The sequence below is a fragment of the Rhinatrema bivittatum genome, chromosome 12 (assembly GCF_901001135.1).
Source record: "Rhinatrema bivittatum chromosome 12, aRhiBiv1.1, whole genome shotgun sequence".
Classification (NCBI taxonomy): Eukaryota; Metazoa; Chordata; class Amphibia; order Gymnophiona; family Rhinatrematidae; genus Rhinatrema; species Rhinatrema bivittatum.
Window position 1 is genome coordinate 40,525,994 of NC_042626.1, and position 21,056 is coordinate 40,547,049.

The 21,056-nt window shown below is 43.4% G+C and overlaps 1 protein-coding gene across 3 annotated transcripts in view; it reads left to right on the forward strand.

The window, feature by feature from the left end:
- ARHGAP32 (Rho GTPase activating protein 32) overlaps positions 1–21,056 on the forward strand; it is a 694,843-nt gene that overhangs the window by 226,875 nt on the left and 446,912 nt on the right. For 2 of the 3 annotated variants that reach the window (XM_029573153.1, XM_029573154.1), the window contains exon 1: positions 1,955–2,084. The exons of the other annotated variant lie outside the window; for it this stretch is intronic. In XM_029573153.1, the coding sequence (XP_029429013.1) occupies positions 1,981–2,084 (104 nt within the window). In that variant the 5' untranslated portion in view covers positions 1,955–1,980. Of the gene's footprint in view, positions 1–1,954; positions 2,085–21,056 lie in introns of those variants that run through there. 3 annotated transcript variants of the gene reach the window in all.

The following is a 21,056-nucleotide window of genomic DNA, read 5'->3' on the forward strand; positions in this document are numbered from 1 at the left end:
CTTCCTAGAAGTCTGCTGCGATCATTCATACTCAGGTCCTCCAAGACTGGCCTGAAGGCGAGGTAGGGACATTAATTTTCAGTTTTTTATTTTAATTGTCCTGGGAATTTCAAAAGGTATTTCAAAAACAAATCAGTGGAAAAATTACTTTTCCACTGATTTTTCTACTGTTTGTTACAAGTCAGTCATTGTTCCACTGTTTTTTTTTTTTTTTTTTTTTTTGTTACAACATTGAAATTCCCAGGAAAAATAAAAACTGGAGACAAGGGTCCTTAAGGTGAAGTTTAATTTGCTTTCTTTTACTACCTTCAGGACCATAATAATTTTGTGTATTTAGCAGGTACAGCATTTTCCCTTACCCCAAAGGGCTTACAATCCAAGTCTGTACCTGAGGCAATGGAGGGTGGGTGAAAGTCTTGCCCAAGGTCACAAAGAGCAGCAGTGGGATTTGTACCTTGCCTTCCCTGGTTATCATTCCGTTCCCACTAGGTTAATCTTCTAGGTTTTTTTGTTTTGTTTTTTTAATTATTATTTTTAATACCATTGCGTAGCTTGCAGAACTAGGGACAACATTCTGCCTCTGTTGGAGTTTCATCCTTGAGAAGTACTTGCGCCGTTGTTACAGCCCCACCTTGCATATCCATGGTGTCGCGGCCTGCAGTCAGACTCATCAGGCTCGTCACTCATTTCTTTGCCTTTTGCCGCAAAGGAAAAGTGCTCGAGATTGGCGATTTTCTTCCTGGTTGCTATCCGGAGCTGAATGTCGGTATGCACCTGCTTTGTTGCCAGCAGATGGATTAAGATTGCAACGATTTGGCTGCGATTTAGTTTTCTGGGTGCGGGAGCCATGATTCAAGTGGCCATTAAGTTCGGTGATGTCATCAACCTCCAGGTTACTCTTCCATGAAAACAACACTAAATGAAAAGTGTTGTACCTTGAACCAAGTAGATTACTGGATTGCCAGACAGCATGGTTTCGTAGATAGAGGATATTTTTGTTCTTAATGAGGTGAAAGAAAGTAGGAATGATGGAAGTACGAAGATTGGAGAGGAATATCAGCACAGGGGGTCAACGGATATCGCCAATGGGCAATTCCTCAATAGAGCTTTCTGAGTCAGGTTGAAGCAAGTCTGGTTTTATTTCTCTGCCTTTCGTAAAGAAATGGGAACCTTGGGGTTGTAGATGTGGGATAAATAGCCCATCCTGTTTTTTTTTTTTTTTTTTAAGGCATTAAGCTAGATGGCAACCCTTGAGTGAATCCCCTCCTACCCCAACATGCACACAACTTTGACCATGCCAGGACGCAAGTTCCCAATCAAATGCGGCACAAAACAGTATCAGGGGGCGATAACGGTGTACCCCCCCCCACGGTTCCAGGTTTTCACAGGGTTATTGCTATGCTTTACAGTAAAGGTGAATATAGGTTCTCTTCTCTTCACCTGTAACAAAAATGCAGTTGTGTGGAAAATCATCCCAATTTTCTTGGACAAAAGAAGGTTACAACTGGAATATCTAGCAGCTCAAGGAAAGCTTGAGTAGGTGAGGACAAAATTTGAACTTGTTGCTGTGAGCTATTTTATTTTTTTCTTCTGATTCAGGATATTGTTTCCTATCAAAAAATGTGATCTGCTGCTATACAGAAAGATGTATTTCTCTCGCTGGCTATATATGCGATATATACATACGAAAAAAAAATAAATCAACGTTTGTGCCTACTTGAGAGAAAAAGCAAATCGTGTAAATCCTGTGTGCCATCAAAAGGGAAAGAGAAAACTCCACCTCAGAGCAGCCTGGCAGTCTCTTCCGGTGCTGGATCTTGCTCTCTCAAGCTGTTTCTATCTTCTCTTTCCTTCTGCCTCTCTTCCATGCTCGCTCCTGCTTTCTCCCTCTTCCTCCCACTCCCCCTGCCTCTCTCGCTCGCGCTCTCTCTCTCTCTCTACGCTTCCACCAAGCTGCAGCTCGTGCAGTGACTGTGCAACATGGAGGGAGGGTCGGCAGCCGCAGCTTCCATTCCCAGCCTCTACAGAGCAGCTTCCGCCGCCCAAGCCATGGGAACCGGGAGCACGCCGGAGGAATCCGAGAGGTCAGTTCTGTCAATACCTCCCGCTCGGAAAATAACGCGGCCGAGATGAGGGTTTGGTGGGGGGTTTTGTTTTTTTTTTTACTTTCTCAAACGGAAGAGTATTTCGCAGATGCTTTTGCAAGCCAGAGGAAAGAGGATGGTCGCGGGCTCAGCCAGCAGTAGCTCTTAAACGTTGAAAGTCGGGAGAGCACGCGAGTCATTCTGACTTACTTAGGCTAATGCGAAAAAAAAAAAAAGGGTATCGAGCTGAGTGGTGACGTGATAGTGTGTCGCGCCTTTCTGGGCAAATGGTGTATTTTCTCTCATTATCGGAGCTTAATTGAAGACCGTGGCGGCAGAGGCGAAGCGAGGCACCGCGCAACCCAGATTTCTCTCTCTTCTCACGCTCGTTCCAGCAAATTCTGTGTGGGCTGCATGAGCTTTGATGATTCAGAAGTTCATTTGCATGGGGTGGGGGGGAGAGAACCGAGCCCGGGCTTTTGAACCGATTCTACAAAGAGCGTTCTGTAACACGCACAAACTGTTTGGGCTTTTGCGTTGGTTTTCACAGCTTTGATTCACTTGAAATCTGCTCTGTTTCTGCCGTTTAGCCAGCCTCTCTAATTATCGTATGTAGAACTTAAAACAGAGTGGAATATTTTGGTTTTATTATTATTTGGGTGGGATGAGGAACAGGGGCTGGGGAGCCTGCCTCTGGTTGGATTTGGGTATTGGCGAATAGGGAGGTCAGTAGCATATTAAATGTATTTAGTAATCTGGATTTTATCATCAACATGGTTAACAGCAAAGCAATATTTCCTCACCAAGAAACTTGGGAAAAAAAAAATAACTTTCATCCTCTTCCTGGTTTCTTCTTGTACCTGGTTTTGTTTTGCCTCAGCCTGCTCCTTTGCAGAAATAGATTATGCAATTTGCAGGTGGCATGAGATGATGGTTGCACTGGTGTAATGTGGATATATGCTAATTAACTGGCAAGCTAATTTAGTATGTGGTGGCCCTACCCCCCTCTGGCACATATTCCACTGGGTACACAGCAAATGCTTCCCATCACTGTGCTATACCTGGTACATAAGAGACAATTTATCTGCTCTTTATTATGGTCCATCACAGAAAATTCCATTCGGTGAGAGCCCAAGGTTACCGAATGATTCCAGTTTTTCAGAATAAGCTGATCCCTACTGCATGCCTGGGCTTGTAGGCCTGCTTTTTAGATGTGAAGCCCAGGACTACAAACCCATGCATCCTGTGGGATAAAACCAGAACTGGATTAGCCTGTCTTGAAAAAATAAAGCCAATTGGCAGCACTACTGCCAAACTGTGTCCCAGATGAAATCCATCCAGACTTTGTTTTTGATTTGCTGGTAAAAGATGCCAGTAAGGTCATTTTGTGACCTTGGTCTACATGGTTGCTGTAGTATTGTGTTTAAGGATTTGAAATATTTTCTCTTTTTGCAAAATGCAGGTATTGCTGCATGTTTACAAGATTGTGTCCAATCTAGTCTGATTTTCTTCATTACAAAATGTATTTAAATGCTGAAAGTGACTGATAAATTCTTACCATGCACTATAAAAATATTAAGCAAACAGAATGTCAGCTGTTTAAAAATGATGGGGAGCCATGATAACCTGGCATAGATTTTAATGATTCTATGCCAGTGTTAGGTTTATTAACTCTTAACAGTGTTCCTTGTATGTCTAAAATTCCCTGACCCTCAGCTCCCTCCCTCCCTTGTAATTGCTGTCATGATGCTGAAGGCCGAAAATTAAGGCACCATGGACCATCTTTCTTGGTTGGCCAGGTATTTTTCCATTGTGTGGTGCCTTTTAAGGTCCACAGGTGTGTGATCCCAGCAAGTAATCAATGGTGAGTTTGTGGCTTTGTAACATATTGTGGATGGAGAGGAGAGGCAGCCTACTGGTACTCTTCCTAGCAGAAACTTTCTTCTCCTCTGTAATCTTCACTATCAATTCCATGTCTAGGAACATGGTGAAAGCATATGCTTTTGGCTGGCTGGTTTGTATTTCTGTTCAGCAGCAATTTTGGATTGGATTTTTTTTAGATTTACCCACTTGCCTTTTTAATTCTGAACTCAAGGTGAGTTCAGATTCAGGTACAGTTGGTAGGTTCCTGCCTCAGAGAGCTTACATTCAGTCTGTAGCTGAGGCAATGGAGGTAGAAGTGACTTGCTCAGGGTGACAACAAGGAGTATCGGCAGGATTTGATCATTTGCTTCCCTAGTTCTCAGCCCACGCCTCCAGTTCTTTGTGGAAGTCCATGTAGATTGCCTCTGTACTCACTCCTGATAGGCTGCTTATGAAACAGGTGACAATTCTGGGAATTTATCCTTGGTCTCCTGCGTATAATTGCCATTCTGTGGCTAGGACTGATATCTGGCTCTGATCACCAGTTTTCACCGTCAGTGCAACCTTTAGGAACAGAATTTGCAGGTGTAGAAAGCCGCCTGAGGTTAGAGTATTTCATTTCCAAGCTTGCCTTTTTTGGGGGGTTAAACTCTGCATAACAGGGTACCTTAACAAGCAGTTTTTTCTACGTAGCTCATCTTCTGCTAGTAGTTGTTCTGTGGAGTAATATTGTGCCCGGCATTTTGGGGTAAATAAAACATTTCTGCCCTGGACAAACTGCTGGTCGGCAGCACTATCACTTCTAGCTGAGAAAATTCCTCAGTAACTCCGTGGTAAAGAGCCTGGTGGTGCATCTGCTGGCCCTTGCCATGTAAAGCATGGGATCCCTTCTGCACATCCACACGTACAGTTGTGGATGTTCCCAGCACACCTGCAGCAGTTAGTCCCAGCATCAGGAGAATCAACCTCAGGAGCAGGTTTTTTTTTTTTCGCTGCCGATTCTCATGCTCAGTGCTTTCAGCTGCCGCTTGATTGATGAACCCCCCCCCCCCCCCCCAAATCTGCCACTTTTGGCACAATAGCACTGAGCGAAAGGGAAGGAAGGCTGCAGGCAAGTCGCCCAGTATAGCCTTTTTGTGCCTGCAGATGAAATAGAGCATGTGAGGGGAAAAGAGAGGTTGAGAGAGAGAGACGTTTTGAGACCACATGTGTCTCTTTGCTCAAAGATGGAGAAGCATGAAGAGGTGAGAACAGATGGCTAGAAGGGATAAAGACAAGATGGGAGAAGGTAGAGAAAGGGAGGGAAGAAAAACAGGGGAGGAAGAAGAGAGCATACTTTTGCTGATTTTACTGGTGGCTCAGATAAATAACCTTATTTTTGGCCTGGTAGTTTCTCGTTCTCCTTTTGCTGCTTGTTCAGGCAAAACCAGGGGTGGGTTCCTGGCACCATGAATCTTCATTCACATCTACCCAAATACTGTTCTCATTATTTAATAAAGCCTTCTCTCATTGTTCCTAGTCCTATCATTGCAGCATCTTGAAGCCCAGTATCATAGGTTCTAAATCCAGCCACTAGGTTATCACCCTTATGAGCATGACCTTCTTCCTTCTGGTCCCCTTCTCCCCCCCCCCCCCCCAAATTCTGTGAATGCTACCTCTGCACCCCCAACTGCGACCCGGGGATGCAGAAAGGCCGATCTGGGAATTTGTCTGGGTACCCTCTATGTGGCAGCATACAGCACTACCACTGAGCCATCGGTCTAGCCCAGATACATTTCTTTTATTATGCAGTACAAAAATATATCAGAATCCATCAAAATAAAAGGGAACTGGAAGATATGTAATGGTGAAGGAGAAAGGAATGGAAAATGCAGAAGAGCATGAGAAGGAATTGGTAGGGAAAAAGGAAAATGAAAAAACTGCCAAGCAAAAATATATATATTTTTTTGATGCATGCAGGGAAAGGTTGGGGGAAAGTTCATTTTCTTTATTTTAAGGAAAGTGTTAAAAAAAATGAATACAGTTTTGAATGAGATGCATGTGTGACCCTCATGGAAGGCTTGTGTACATAGGTCTGAAAGATGTGCTCATACAATCCTGCTGTACACTGGAGCGAAGGGAAGCCGAAGCATTCATCAAAAAGCCGGTAGTGCAGCCGGAGGCAGCCAATCATAAAGCTACTTTCCAAATAGCTGGAGTTTCATTGGTTGTTATCATTCTTCAATGAGGAGTTGGGGGTGGGAGAAAATTTTTTTTTAATTTCCCAGGGTTAGCACTCAAATTTTGTTGCTTGCCAAAACAAAAAACAAATCACTGCAACTTAGTGTACATATGTAAATAAGTATTTTATCTATAGACACATACCCATGTTTACTGGCACTGTTTCATATATAGATCAGAGTGGATACTTTGTGGGTTGTGACCACCTTAGTTAGGCTCACACAGCTAATATCCAAAGATGAGTTTTGCAAAGGTGTTTTTCAGATCACTACCACTGACCCATCGGTCCAGTACCCTGCAAATAGTTTAAAGAGAGGAAAAACACTGTCTAGCTCAGTGTTTCCCAACCAGTATGCAGACCAAATCAGGTGTGCAATGGAAAAGTCACCTCTGCCTGATGATCAAATCCCGGCCAGAACCTGGGCTTTGCTCTTAGCACCTCACGGCGACAAGAGACACCAACAGTGGCTTTTAAACTCCTTTCTAAGAACATGCGTGATCAGTCATGTGTGCCGCCTCTTTCTAGCTACAGCTCTGGAGTGTGGGACTTAATGGGCCGCTTGCAGAGCATGGATAACAACTGGAATTCTCGTTGTGCAGCACGCACATTGCACAAGCACCTTCTCATTTTCCCCCGACTTTCAGTCTCTCCGGCCTCTCTCTCATTCCCAGGCTGAGGAGAGACAAGAGGGAGCGTGCACCGGATTTGACTTGCTCTGAATGCTGGGTGCAGCGACAGTGAAAGGAACTCTGGCAGCCACGTGTATATATGGAGGGAGCTAGTCCATCACGGTGGGTTCCTGAGTGTCTTTCTTTCCCCCTCTCTTCTTTTGTGTTACAATGTGGAAGGGAAACCAGTGGGGCTTTCAGTGCTTCCCTTGCTCTTCTTTTGATCATATGAACCCCTCTCCATGTCCGCACTGCCTGCTATGTGGAGGCTGGTGTGCCACACATTTTTTTAAAAATATAGATGTGCTGTTGTAAGATTGGACATTATGACGCCAGTTTTCAAAGAGGTTAGTCTGACTTTGAGGGTCAGGAGACTAAATAGGTTCCTTTGAAAATTTAGCTGCCCAAAGAGTAGGGTGGGGGGGGGGGGGTAAGGTTAGGCAACGAATACTGATTTCCAGCACTAACTGCCTGACTTGACTGCTCACCTGTAGGTGTGAGGATAACTGGCTTAAATCTAGCTGCTGTCCCTGCACCCCTATCCCTCCCATGTGTTTTCAGAAGAAGAAACTTGCAGCTGGATCCCTCCTCCCCCCCCCTTCCCATTTTCAAAATAAACTTGCTATTTTACCTCCCCCCCCCGCCCCACCCACCTTTGCCTGCATTTTGCAGTTAGCTGTGAAGTGTCCCAGCAATCCAATCCTTCCTCCCATCTCTGCCCCCAGACCCTGTGATAGAACAGTGGGGGAAGGTGACGGGGAGGATCAGGCAGCTCACAGTTGACTGTAAGGTCCGGGGGGGGGGGGGGGGGGGCGGCAGATAGGAGGGAGAATCGGGCAGCTGCAGCAGCTCACAGCTGATCACAGGTCTGGGCAGTAACTTTCCTTATGGGATCAGACCAGGAAGCAGGGATCACTAGCTTGGGGAGATTATTTAAATGACTTACAGGCCGATACAGTTAACGGAGCGCACTGTTAACCCGCATTTGGCCGCACGTTTTAGACGCGCTAGCTTTACCCCTTATTCAGTAAGCCGCACATTTTACTTTCAGAAATTAGCGCCTACCCAAAGGTAGGCGTTAATTTCTCCGGGCACTGGGAAAGTGTACAGAAAAGCAGTAAAAACTGCTTTTCTGTACACCCTCCGACTTAATATCATGGCGATATTAAGTCGGAGGTCCCAAAAGTGTAAAATAATAGAATAAAAAAAAAATTGGCCCGCGGCTCATGGGTTGAAAACTGGATGCTCAATTTTGCCGGCGTCCGGTTTCCGAACCCGTGGCTGTCAGCGGGTTTGAGAACAGACGCCGGAAAAATTGAGCGTCGGCTGTCAAACTCGCTGACAGACGCCGCTCCTGTTCAAAAAGAGGCGCTAGGGACGCTCTCCTGCGCCGTTTACTGTATCGGCCTGCCAGTCAGCTAGTTCCGAGTTTCAGTGCCAGCTGGCAAGCGGACATTTCAGCACCCAATAGTAAGTGGTCTCTCTCTAGCTGGCTGAATTTTAGCGGTTAAATTTATGATAGTTTTTTAGCTGAAAAGCATCTGGTTAGGTTCAACGAGCTTGGCCAGCCGTTCAGTGCTGTTTGAAAATTTCCCTCAAGTGACATTTTCAAGGTCACGCAAAGAGAATAAACACTCTGGGATCTATTGCCATGTGTCCCTGGGCCTGTGCTACAATTAGGTAAAATTCTGTACTTATTTTTCAAGCTGAAATAGAGAAATTACTAATATTTTAATTAAAGTGCCAACAGAATGTTATTCATTTAATTTAAGTACATTAGGCATCTACAACTGGGATTTTTGCATTCCAAAGAAAATCATTTTAATTGTAGGGTAAATTCACATTGTGCAAGTATAGTGTTTCGGGATACTCAGATGATGATTAATTGGAGAAAGCACTTTTTGTTTTTTGTTGAAAGCGCTAACTCTTTAGACACCAAAGCCCCTTCTCTTAAATTTAATAAAACTTGATATACTGCCATTCGTAGCCCATCATAGCATTATAAACAATAAAACAGTTTCAGCGTACACAATATCTTATATCAACATATGAAACAACTGATGTGGATTAAATCATCATAACAAATGAAAGTTACATAAATAAAAGAAATAGACACTGTCTGCAAAGTCCTGCCTCTTTTGCTCACACACACTGTGACCACATAGGAATACACAAGCCCGTGCAAACATACAGAAACATACATGAAGGCTTGCATGCAAGCTTATGCTAGCATACAGAAGCGCAATGCAAGCTTGCGTATGAAAGCTTGTGCTAATGTGCAGAAATGCACAGAAGTGTATACAAGTATGCACAAGTGTATCCAAATACACATCGGCTCGCACACACAGATACAGGCTGTTGTAGACCAGACTACCCGAGCAATGTCTGGCACGTTTTGCTAGTATAATACTATAACATACATCATAGGATATAAGAATCATTAAAACAAATCCCTTATTCTAAGAACTTACTCTTCTCACATCCAATTCTTGAACTAAGTATGATGATTAGACTTGCCTTTTTCATTATGATGTAGTTTGGGAGACAGATCAAGGTTTGAATTGGTCACTTAACCTGGGGAGACACCAACCAGAGCAAAGCTCTTTACGAATCCTCCTACACAATCCTCTTGTACTTTGTGCACCATCATCCAGTGCTTCCTGTTGGTCATACAGCATTTATCACCAGAAGTAAAAGTACCAGGTCATGCTTGCCTTTTGAGGCTCTAAGTCAGATTTAAGTTTCGGGCAAAAAAAAAAAAACGTTCAAAAAAAGCCCATCTCTGTTCACTTCTGCAGTTTTGATACAAGAGATATCCCCCAGTTCTGGAAGGGAAAACATTGCACAAGCCAAAAGTTGTGTAAAAAGAGCTCTGGGACTTTTATCCTAAGGGGCTAAGTGTAAGAGTCAGACCTGAGTTCCTCGGTGTTTTAAACCACTTAGAACTTTGTTCAAATTCAAGAAACCCAAATTCATGGCTTCAGGTTCCATGTATGAGCTCTGCCTTGTAGTCCTCTTGTTCAGCCACCGTATGCTGCGACATCTCTTGTATGCTAGATATGTCGGAGCGCCTACTTATGTGTTAGTACTGTAAAATCGTTACTGACCCCAGCGGATTTTCCCTGGTTTGCACCCCCTCATTTTATGCACTTTTTTTTTTTTTGAGTTGCGTACACACACGCACACACACTTCTAAAACTGTTAATTTGCAGCATCTCATTAACTCTGCTCATTAAGCAGCGTAATTGTCTGGCTAAAATTTTATTTGCCCATAAGTAACTCTCGCCCGACGTCTGCTCGAGCACTTGGGTCTGCAAAGGATTGCTTGCAAAAGTAAAACTTAATAACAGGGTCACAAAGTGAATGCTACCATTAGGAAAATGAACGTTTTTGCCACCAGTGCCTCTCAATTCTGCAAGCGAGCAGGAGACAACCGTGTGGTGCTCATCAGTTCAGTAAAGTCTGCAATGATGAAATGGGAGGGGGTTTAGCCAGAAGTTCTGCCCAGAGCTAATGGAATCAATCTCCCTTGTGGGATGCACGTGCATGGGGATCTCCTTGTAGCCCCTGACATGAGTTGCAAATTGTGTGTGGACAGGACACGCACACATGGTGAGCTCCTAAACAGCCTTCCTGTCAGAAAAGAGACCAAAAAAAGCATTAATTGAATGAAACTATTCTTTACTTTTTGGGGGGTTTCTAGCTCAGTTGGAACTGGGCCTCTACTGGGCAACAGCACCATAAATCTTCATTTGCAATTACCCAGGGGATTTTCTTTTGTCTGGTTTTGTCTCTCTCTCCTCCCCCAGCTGTACACAATCAAAGCAGTGAGATTTCTCGGCTAGGGGCCACAAAGCTTGGCTTGCTCCAGGACCCGACTAACAAGGACTCTGTCTGGCCACTAAGTGCTACAATTGCATGTTGACTGGGACTCTTTGCCCACCCTTCCCACCTCAGGCAGATTATATTTTTTATGTAGATTTTTGTGTCTTATCTAGATTATAAACTCCATATAGCAACTGCTGTCTGTTATGTGTACCTGTCTGCACTGCGAACATCTAATAGTGCTGTAGAAATATGTAGTAGTACTTTACGTATAGCTGGGGCTTAATTTATGGATAAAAAGGAAGTGGAACTGTGTGTGGGGGGGATGAGAATGGTGGGGCCAGGGCCAGGTGTGACCTGTGCAAAGGGACAGAACCAGGAGCACAGGTCTTGAACGAGTAGATGTGACTCGGTTATTTACACTTTCAAATAATAGAAGGACTAGGGGGCATTCCATGAAGTTAGCAAGTAGCACATTTAAGTCTAATCGTAGAAAATTCTTTTTCACTCAACGCACAATAAAGCTCTGGAATTTGTTGCCAGAGGATGTGGTTAGTGCAGTTAGTGTAGTTGGGTTCAAAAAAGGTTTGGATAAGTTCTTGGAGGAGAAGTCCATTAACGACTATTAATCAAGTTTACTTAGGGAATAACCACTGCTATTAATTGCATCAGTAGCATGGGATGATCTTAGTGTTTGGGTAATTGCCAGGTTCTTGTGGCCTGGTTTGGCCTCTGTTGGAAACAGGATGCTGGGCTTGATGGACCCTTGGTCTGACACGGCATGGCAATTTCTTATGTTCTTACCCGAACACACACTTCTCACTCTTAAATGCTCGGTGAGCACTGGTAGAGGAAGGAAAGCTGAGGGTTGGGGATGCAGGATCACTGGTGAAAGGAAGAGAAGGCAGATAGAATGGGGCTCTTTCTAATCCTCCTCCTCCTCCCCCCCCCCCCCCCTCCCAGTGATCCTGTTGCTTCATCCCTAGTGGTTCCCCCTCGCCCCCTTCGTCTCCCTGGAAAATCATCCTCTCCAGCAATTCTCCTCCTTTCCCTCTGCCAGTAAAGCACAGGCCTCCTCTTCAAGACAGAATCAGCTGGCTCACTTCTGCTTTGGGGGCAGGAGCAGACTGGCCTGCTAGGACAGGTGTATGGGGTCTGGAATTCAAAAGCACGGCCTGCCCTGTTTCTCTTTGGGAGTGGAAGGAAGGGAACAGTGCCACATGCTCTCTTCACTCACTTTCTTCTCTCTCTCCCTCCCCCCACCACACACAATCCTACCCCCTCCCCTATTTCACTCTATTTTTCTACCACCTCTGATCACTTCACTCACACTCTCTCTACAGCATCTTTGATCCCCTAAGCTACCCATAATCTCTTTTGGCCTCTCACATCCCCATCACTCCCCTACCACGCAATCCCCTCTTTCATGTTCTTAGCACCTTTGCCCTCAGGAGTGTGGTCACCAGCAGCAGATTCAGCAGGTCCCCTGTTCATGGCTGGATAAGCAGGAATCCACGGGAAAGAGGTGTGCTCAATCAAAAACTTTAAGTTCATGGACAGACACGAATGCCTGGGTGAAAAGTAAAGCTAGTAATGTTCATTAAGCCAGGCGGGCAGTCCTAACCATTCAAAGCCTGAGGCATCACAGTTCATTTACAATGATAGCGACACCGGTCCCCGACGCGGGCCGTGGTGTTTCACGGAGGCTGCATCGGGAGGGACAAAAATAGACCGTACGGGTCTTCAAAGCAGTGATCCACATAATCTGTAAATAAGCAGAAATATAACATCAAGGTAGATAAAACAAAAAAGGCAAACCCCCCAACAACATCCTAGGATGTTCAAGATGCGTATCTTTAAATCTGTTACCGCACTTAATACTGCCAGTAAAAAAAACAACCCGCCGACAGACGGATTAAATACATGAGCCCGGGGGGGGGGGGGGGGGGGGGGGGGGGGGGTGGTTTGACTTCTCAGCTCCAACTCAGTTTATACGCAGGGAACAGCGTTGGATTTTTGAACTTGGGTTCCTCTTTTCCTCTGGGCTCAATTGAAAAAAAAAATGTGAATGGTCTGCCTTTTTTTAAATTTTTTTTTTTATGACATTATAGCCTCTCTCTTCGATTGATCTCTTGCCATGACATTGTTGTCCGTTTGAGATCAGTTTGTACATTGGTTCTCCACCCCCTGATAGGGAGGAGAGCAGAGAACAGTCTGGGACAATGACCTAAAAAAAAAAACCCCAAAAAGGTCAAGGTCTGGAAACTTGCAAACTGAGCACAGAGAGAGCTGGCACACAATAGACACTAATCTGCATAGAGGATGTCGTTAATGACAGTCAAACAGAACTTGATCCTCCTGAAAATGGCTGGATGCTTCTCTTGGATGCCCTTACTGCAGGCTCAGGATGCTTTACTTGGGTTGCAGATATTCATCTCTGGGTTGGCGGCTTCTGTTATGAAGGACAGCACTTAGGAGCTGTAATTGGAACAGGGCTGCTACATGCTTGAATTTGTTGAAGAGAAGGCACCAATTTCTCTTCATTCTCTCCTGCTCAGTGGATTTAGTCACATCCATGGTTTTATTAAAAGCATTTTAATAATTTGGAGGATCCAGGTGGAATAACTGCCCTGTAGATTTGTAAAAAGGATTTTCTGGATTCAGACTCATTTCCTGTACATTTTGATTTGTTTTAATGGAAAACACGGATCTGAAGAAGGGGGCCTGTGCGGTTTCAAAAGCTGATGTAGGTCAGCTGCTTTCGTTAATTCTTTCTTTTATTCTAGTCCAAAGGAAGGTTTCACAACTGGCAGAGAATCTAGTGTTTGTTGAAGTACAATGCCCATGTTATCTCTCCTCATATAATGTTGATTAGCTTTTACTTTTGAGATCTGACCACTCTGTCTTTTACAGTAGTTCACATGCTCTGAGTAAACTGTCTTGAAGCATCAGCAGGCAACAGCATTTTACCGGTTGCACAACTGTATATTTAGCTGCAGATTTAATTCATGTCCGCTGAGGATATAAAATCTCTTTTGAATCAGAATTAAAGATGATTAATTGAAGCTCTTAATTGTGATGCTTTTCATGATACAAAAGGAAATAATCCTGGTTAGAAAAAAATATTACTATCAAAGGCTCTCTTACAATGCCATAAAGACAGCTAAGCATGAAAGAGTAGCTCAGACTGGTGGTGCATTGTTACTTGCAGGATCAACAGCCTTTATGCCCCTTTTCTGTGGCAAAGGTGAAAAACGGATGCCCAGAAGGACGTCGAGCTGAAAGTCTGTGATCTTGGGCATTGATCAGTTTTAGTTCTTTGCAATCTTAACCTAACATAGGTACAGCGGGGTTTGTTTGGTGAACAATTGCGTGGTTGGTATTCGCAGGCCCGGATTTATGCAGAGGCAGCATAGGCAACTGCCTCCAGTGTCAAATTTTCTTAGCCGCCGAAGTGTTGTCGCCGTCATGCCACTGTCTAGTAATGCCACAGCAGAAGACAAGCCTAGTCGTGCAGATTGGGCCCCGGCTCTTGAAGGAGCAGCAACGCCTAGGAGAAAATTCAGTGCAGGTCCTGGGAGCTCTCCTGGTGACAGGCCCCAATGGTTTCCACAGCAACGGGAAGCCTATGTGACAGGAGAAGGCAGGGCCTGTCAGTGTGTGGTGTGATTATGGCACAGAATTAGGAATGAGAGGTTCTGGATTCTAATCCACCATTCTGCGTAGGAACCCAGACTAGCCACTTTACTTTTCTGGGCCTCTAGTTAGCCAACTGTAAATGGGGAATAATATTAAAGACACTGCTTAATATTATTCCTTCTTTTCTTTTCTTTCCCGCTTTTCGATGCACTGTACCATGCCCAGGCATTGCAATTGATTTCCCACACAAGAGCTCCTAAGATGGATAATTCCCGCCTCTTCTGTCTAGGTGCATTGCATCTAATACATTCAGAATCTTTGCACATTTCTAAGCAAGGAAGGAATTGAAAATCAGACACATGTTACGTTTTTATGACTTGTTTGTAATTGGATATGTTTATCTTGCCTGTAACTTGCCATGAACACTTTATTGTTTTGGCAAGAAATATAAAGAAAATATTTGTGTGTACTTATGTTGTATTGTACCTCACCTAGAACATTTACTGGGCAGATGAGTTTTGAATGGTGAATAATACTGTATTTTGTCTAGATGATAGTCACTTTGTTCCTGAGGTAAGCCTTGGGTATTTGCTGGTTTATTGTAGATGCTATCTATGAGATCAGGTGGGTGCGGTGGGGGGGGGGGGGGGTGGGGGAAGCAGCTGCCTTGTTTCCTTCCCCTTTAATATGAAAACCACCTAACCCTTGGCAGTGTGTAAATCTGAGACCGTAAGTTCTTCATTGCTTTTATTTACGAGATTAATACCTACCTACCCACTATGCTAGGTGGTTCACAATACACATACGCTTTATACCCATATGTATAGCTGCTGCTAGTTTTGTTGGGACAGCGAGTGAAGTGTTCCTGGGCCCTGCCAGCCCCGCCCCTGCAATGATGTCAGTGGTGAGCGACTTTCAGCCCTTGAAAAGGGCCCTGCTGGCCAGCGATCCAACCACAGGCAAAGGGCCTGCCCTACTGCCCTACTGCTAGCCCTTCACTTTCTCTTTAACTGCTAATGCTAGGGTTATATTTAGTTTTGTGTTTATAACGCTACTATGTCTGATTTTATTCCAGTGATACAGGGGAAAGGGCGCTATGACTATTCGGTGGTTAATAGAGTAGTGAAGAAGCCACTGGAGCATTCTATATTACCCAATTTAGTTTCTTCAGAACCGTCTGGCTCAATTTTGATTATGAAACCTTTGACTGCAGTGTACATAAATGCTTGCTCAGTGGGTAATCTGAAATAATTTTTGCTTTAATTTTAGAATATAAGGTAGATTTGTTGTTAATCACTGGCACTATTTTTGAATCAATTTATGCCTTCCAGGTTACACACACTTTCAGCATGCTAGAAGTGGCTGTAGAGGAGGGAGGGGGGTGGTAATTAATTTGCATGCAACTTTGGTCATTCAGTTTACCCCCCCCCCTATAAGTTGGGTGTCGGGGTGACAATTTAGTGGTCACTTATGGATCAATGTCTGTTGGCCTGACCTACCATTCTCCAAGGAAACACAGCGCATTGCTAGACAGCCTGTTAGATTTTTGTTCTTTGCATTACTGCTTGTAGTTGCTGATAGGAGACTTTTATTCAAGTTGATTGATTGTTTCAATGTGGTGTTTTTTTTTTAATTCTTTATTTCCAATTTGACATTAAATACAAACGTAAATTTTCAAAGCAAATGCAGGATAATAAGAGATGAACATAATCGAACAATAAAGTGGAAAACAATAATATATCTGGCATAATATACAAAAAATAAAAAGGAGAAGAGCCCAGAAACAAGGGAGCATTACAAAGGAAGTATTGGAAAGAAAATTCTTCCTAACCTAACAGAGTATCATCCCCCCCCCCCCCCAACACCACAATTAACAGGAACAGGAGAACTGCCACCGCCTAGAAGCAATGAAATAAGTAACTGAGGGTTGAAAGAATGCAAACTTTTCTGAAAGAAACCAAGCATTTACAAGGAACTCTCAACCAGAATTGGGCTCCTAAAGTTGCATCTTCATTACGCTTAATAAGATTTTTTTTTCTTTCCTGGGTAGCCCTAGAGAAATTGGGATATATCCAGACTTTGAACCTATAAACAAAATATAAATGAGAACCATATCACAATCATGCAGTGAAACAAAAGTAACTAACAAAATAGCTCTGTGATCTTCATCTCCATAGCAGATTCTAAAAAAGCTGTAATATCCAGTTCAGTTATCTTTCATTCTCATTGTCTCTTCCTGTTCTTCTATCTACAAGGTAGACAGTATGCTTTTAAGATAGATGGTAAAGTTCTTGAAGATATCTCAAGAATATCTTTCATGTAGGATTTAAATAACTTTTTAGGATAGACATGGAAATTAATAGATAGTTTAAAATCCACAGGTTCAAAATTCTAACAGAATTTTCCAAATTTTCCAGCCTTTGATGCACTACGATTTTATCCTGAACAAGGGAGGCTTGTACAGACAACTTTTCAGTTGCTTGTTGCAAAGTCTCTATCTGTGATGAATGAAAGAGTAAAGTCTGATCTTGTGACTGATCCAACTGTAAATACTATTGATAAGAGAAGTAAGGGAAATCGATGATTGTTCCACAGAGGAGAGAACATCCCATATACTGTCAAGAGTAAGGAAGAGGGTTTAGGAGTACCAGATTTAATCGAAGAAGAATCAGCAGTAGCAACAAGTTGTTGTACAGGATTAGCAGTCTCAACCGGAGCACTAACCTCACAGTTTCAGCTTTCAACTGTAACAAGCCATAAGAACATAAGAAAATGCCATACTGGGTCAGACCAAGGGTCCATCAAGCCCAGCATCCTGTTTCCAACAGTGGCCAATCCAGGCCATAAGAACCTGGCAAGTACCCAAAAACTGTCTATTCCATGTTACCATTGCTAATGGCAGTGGCTATTCTCTAAGTGAACTTAATAGCAGGTAATGGACTTCTCCTCCAAGAACTTATCCAATCCTTTTTTAAACACAGCTATACTAACTGCACTAACCACATCCTCTGGCAACAAATTCCAGAGTTTAATTGTGCGTTGAGTAAAAAAGAACTTTCTCCGATTAGTTTTAAATGTGCCCCATGTTAACTTCATTGAGTGCCCCCTAGTCTTTGTATTATCCGAAAGAGTAAATAACCGATTCACATCTACCCGTTCTAGACCTCTCATAATTTTAAACATCTCTATCATATCCCCCCTCAGCCGTCTCTTCTCCAAGCTGAAAAGTCCTAACCTCTTTAGTCTTTCCTCATAGGGGAGCTGTTCCATTCCCTTTATCATTTTGGTAGCCCTTCTCTGTACCTTCTCCATCGCAATTATATCTTTTTTGAGGCGCGGCGACCAGAATTGTACACAGTATTCAAGGTGCGGTCTCACCCTGGAGCGATACAGAGGCATTATGACATTTTCCATTTTATTCACCATTCCCTTTCTAATAATTCCCAACATTCTGTTTGCTTTTTTGACTGCCACAGCACACTGAACCGACAATTTCAATGTGTTATCCACTATGACGCCTAGATCTCTTTCTTGGGTTGTAGCACCTAATATGGAACCCAACATTGTGTAATTATAGCATGGGTTATTTTTCCCTATATGCATCACCTTGCACTTATCCACATTAAATTTCATCTGCCATTTGGATGCCCAATTTTCCAGTCTCACAAGGTCTTCCTGCAATTTATCACAATCTGCTTGCTTTTCTCCACTGAGAAAATTGTCCATTTAATCCTACTCTCTGTTTCCTGTCTTTTAGCCAGTTTGCAATCCACGAAAGGACATCGCCACCTATCCCATGACTTTTTACTTTTCTTAGAAGCTTCTCATGAGGAACTTTGTCAAACGCCTTCTGAAAATCCAAGTATACTACATCTACCGGTTCACCTTTATCCACATGTTTATTAACGCCTTCAAAAAAGTGAAGCAGATTTGTGAGGCAAAACTTGCCCTGGGTAAAGCCGTGCTGACTTTGTTCCATTAAACCATGTCTTTCTATATGTTCTGTGATTCTGACGTTTAGAACACTTTCCACTATTTTTCCTGGCACTGAAGTCAGGCTAACCGGTCTGTAGTTTCCCGGATCGCCCCTGGAGCCCTTTTTAAATATTGGGGTTACATTTGCTATCCTCCAGTCTTAAGGTACAATGGATGATTTTAATGATAGGTTACAAATTTTTACTAGTAGGTCTGAAATTTCATTTTTTGGTTCCTTCAGAATTCTGGGGTGTATACCATCCGGTCCAGGTGAGGTTTGCCGGAAAAGTACTGCTGACTCCCTGAGGTACTCATAGCAGTGATTAGCAAATATCCTCCCGGTGTCGCTGACACCCCCCCCCCCTGCAACCCCCTGCACCACCATCCGGTTACACACACCAGATTCCATGGTGCACATTGGCGATGCCCATCGCTCAACTACGGGGGTAGGAGGAACTGTGTAATCCAGGCTCAACGAAAGATCTCCTTCCTCTCCAGTTAGCTGCATCTCTCCCTCTATGCCAGCCACAATTAAGACAGGAAGCATGAAGCTTGGATCAAGATGGGAAGTATGAAATCACCAACTGCTGTATGGGTAAAGCTGAAGGAATAGTAGGGGGAGCCCCCAAAGTTTTTCCTTGCATTTGATTATGAAAACTAAGGTGTAAAAATAAGTATAACCCCGTTGATCAGGAGCTCCTTCAGTATGTCTTCTTAATCCACCATCTTGGGCTTCCTGTTCCAATTTTTTACTTGTGGCTTTCTATCAACTATTGCTGCTATTGGCTTATTTCCATTAGTTGAATCCCCAGCACATCATGCTAGGCATATTCTAGATTTTGTATTACTCCCTACCACCGTTTTAGCCAGTGATTATGTCTCTGAGCAGCGACTCACTGAGGTATTACGGTCTGATCACTTTTTGTGCCTGGCTTTGAGTGACATTCTCAAGGAGAGATTGATTTCACTAACAGGGTCATTCATCAAAATACGTTATGGTGTTAACGCCTGCAATAACGCCATAACGCATGCGATAGTAATGGTATTGCATTGCGCAAATGCAAATTTTCCATAGGGACAGGATTGGGGAGGGGTTTGGGTGGGATTAATGAAAATGAAGGCCATTTTCACACTGTGCGATAGCGTACTGATTGCTATCGCACACTTTTAACGCCAGAAATAATATACCTTTTTTTCTGGTGTTAAGCTGTGTGAAATGCCCGAAACGGCCGTAATGCAATTTGTGATAGATTGCAAATTGCATTTCGGGCATTTCTGGGAGACGGAGAGGAGTGGAGTAGAGAGAGAGGTGAGGTAGTGTACTGTGCTGTTCATACGTCTCACTCTGCATGTAAAACTGGCCCTAAAACCCAAAACCACCACAAAACCTCACCTTATAAAGAGTCTCTTTCTCTCTCTCTCCCCCCCCCCCCCCGTGTGGTGTGGAAATTCTAAAATTATCATAGACACGGCCCTTTTTCTTAGCGCACATATTATCCATGCAAAATTATAGCATTTTGATGAATTGGGTTAATTTGGGCTAGAGTGGGAGGTGGTAAAGGAGCAGCTATTTGATAGTTCAGCCCCACCTAGCAGATTCCTTTTATGAAGACAGACATTGTATCTTGATGCATCATGTACCATGGTTTATAGCTACTCTGGTTGAGAGGTTGTTGAGAAGTGCTGATTGGGCCTGGAGAAACTGTCATACTTCTGAGGCTTCAAATGTTTATAATCCTTGTAAAGGTACTTATAGACTTGAGTTTGTGAAGCAAAGGAAATAATTTTTTACGGCATGGTTGCGGGTGTCTTTGAATTGCCCTTGTGAGTTATTTGCTCTTGTTTCTTGTCTGACATAAATTTACAGAAAATCAAAAAGATGAACTAGTTAGTTGTTAGGAGGGTGTACAGTATTGGACTGAGAAAATGGTAAAGGCTTGTTTCTGCTACCGCTGTTGACTTTGTTGGGCTTCCTCTCCTCGATTTTGAGGTGCTGGGTAGAGATGTGAATCGGAACCAGAATCGGTTCGGATTTCAGTTCCGATTCACATCTCTATAGATGTGAATCGGAACCAGAATCGGTTCGGATTTCAGTTCCGATTCACATCTCTAGTGCTGGGTAACGCTGACTGGTCTGCTTTTGAACCTATAGCTACTACCGAAGTTTGAGCTGTGATGGCCAATTTGAAAATGTCTTGCAGTCCATTAGATGTGTGTCCTTTTTGATTTTTAAATAGCTTGAGTGATAATTTTGTAGGCCTCTTGACCAAGTTAGAACACCTTTCTTTAGTGAAGGGTTCTTTCCATAGCAATTAAAAAAAATTTTTTGTCCAATTTTGAAGGCAAAGACTATTTCTCAGTTTTGCTCCGATCCAGCTATCGGGCTGATACAGTAAAAGTCATGGGAGAGAGGGTGCCTACCTTTGGGTAGGCGCTAATTTCTGAAAGTAAAATGTGCGGCTTGGCTGCACATTTTACTTACTGAGTCGCGCGGGAATAACTAATAGGGCCAAGAACATGTTTGGATTACTGCAACTCCCTTTATATAGAACTCCCGAAGATACAAATCCTCTGTGAAGATACATATCTTATCTGAAGAAAGAAGAAAGATGTTTACTAGTTATTATTCTCCATTAGGAGGTGTCTGGATTAGGAGCAATTTTCAGGGGAGTCCAGAAGATTTTCTCTTCTTTTCTTCCTCTACGGAAGGTGGCTGGAGCTCAAGGGTAGAACTCCCAGGCCTTCAGGAGAGGATTCCGGAGTGAAAAGAATCGAGAGGGG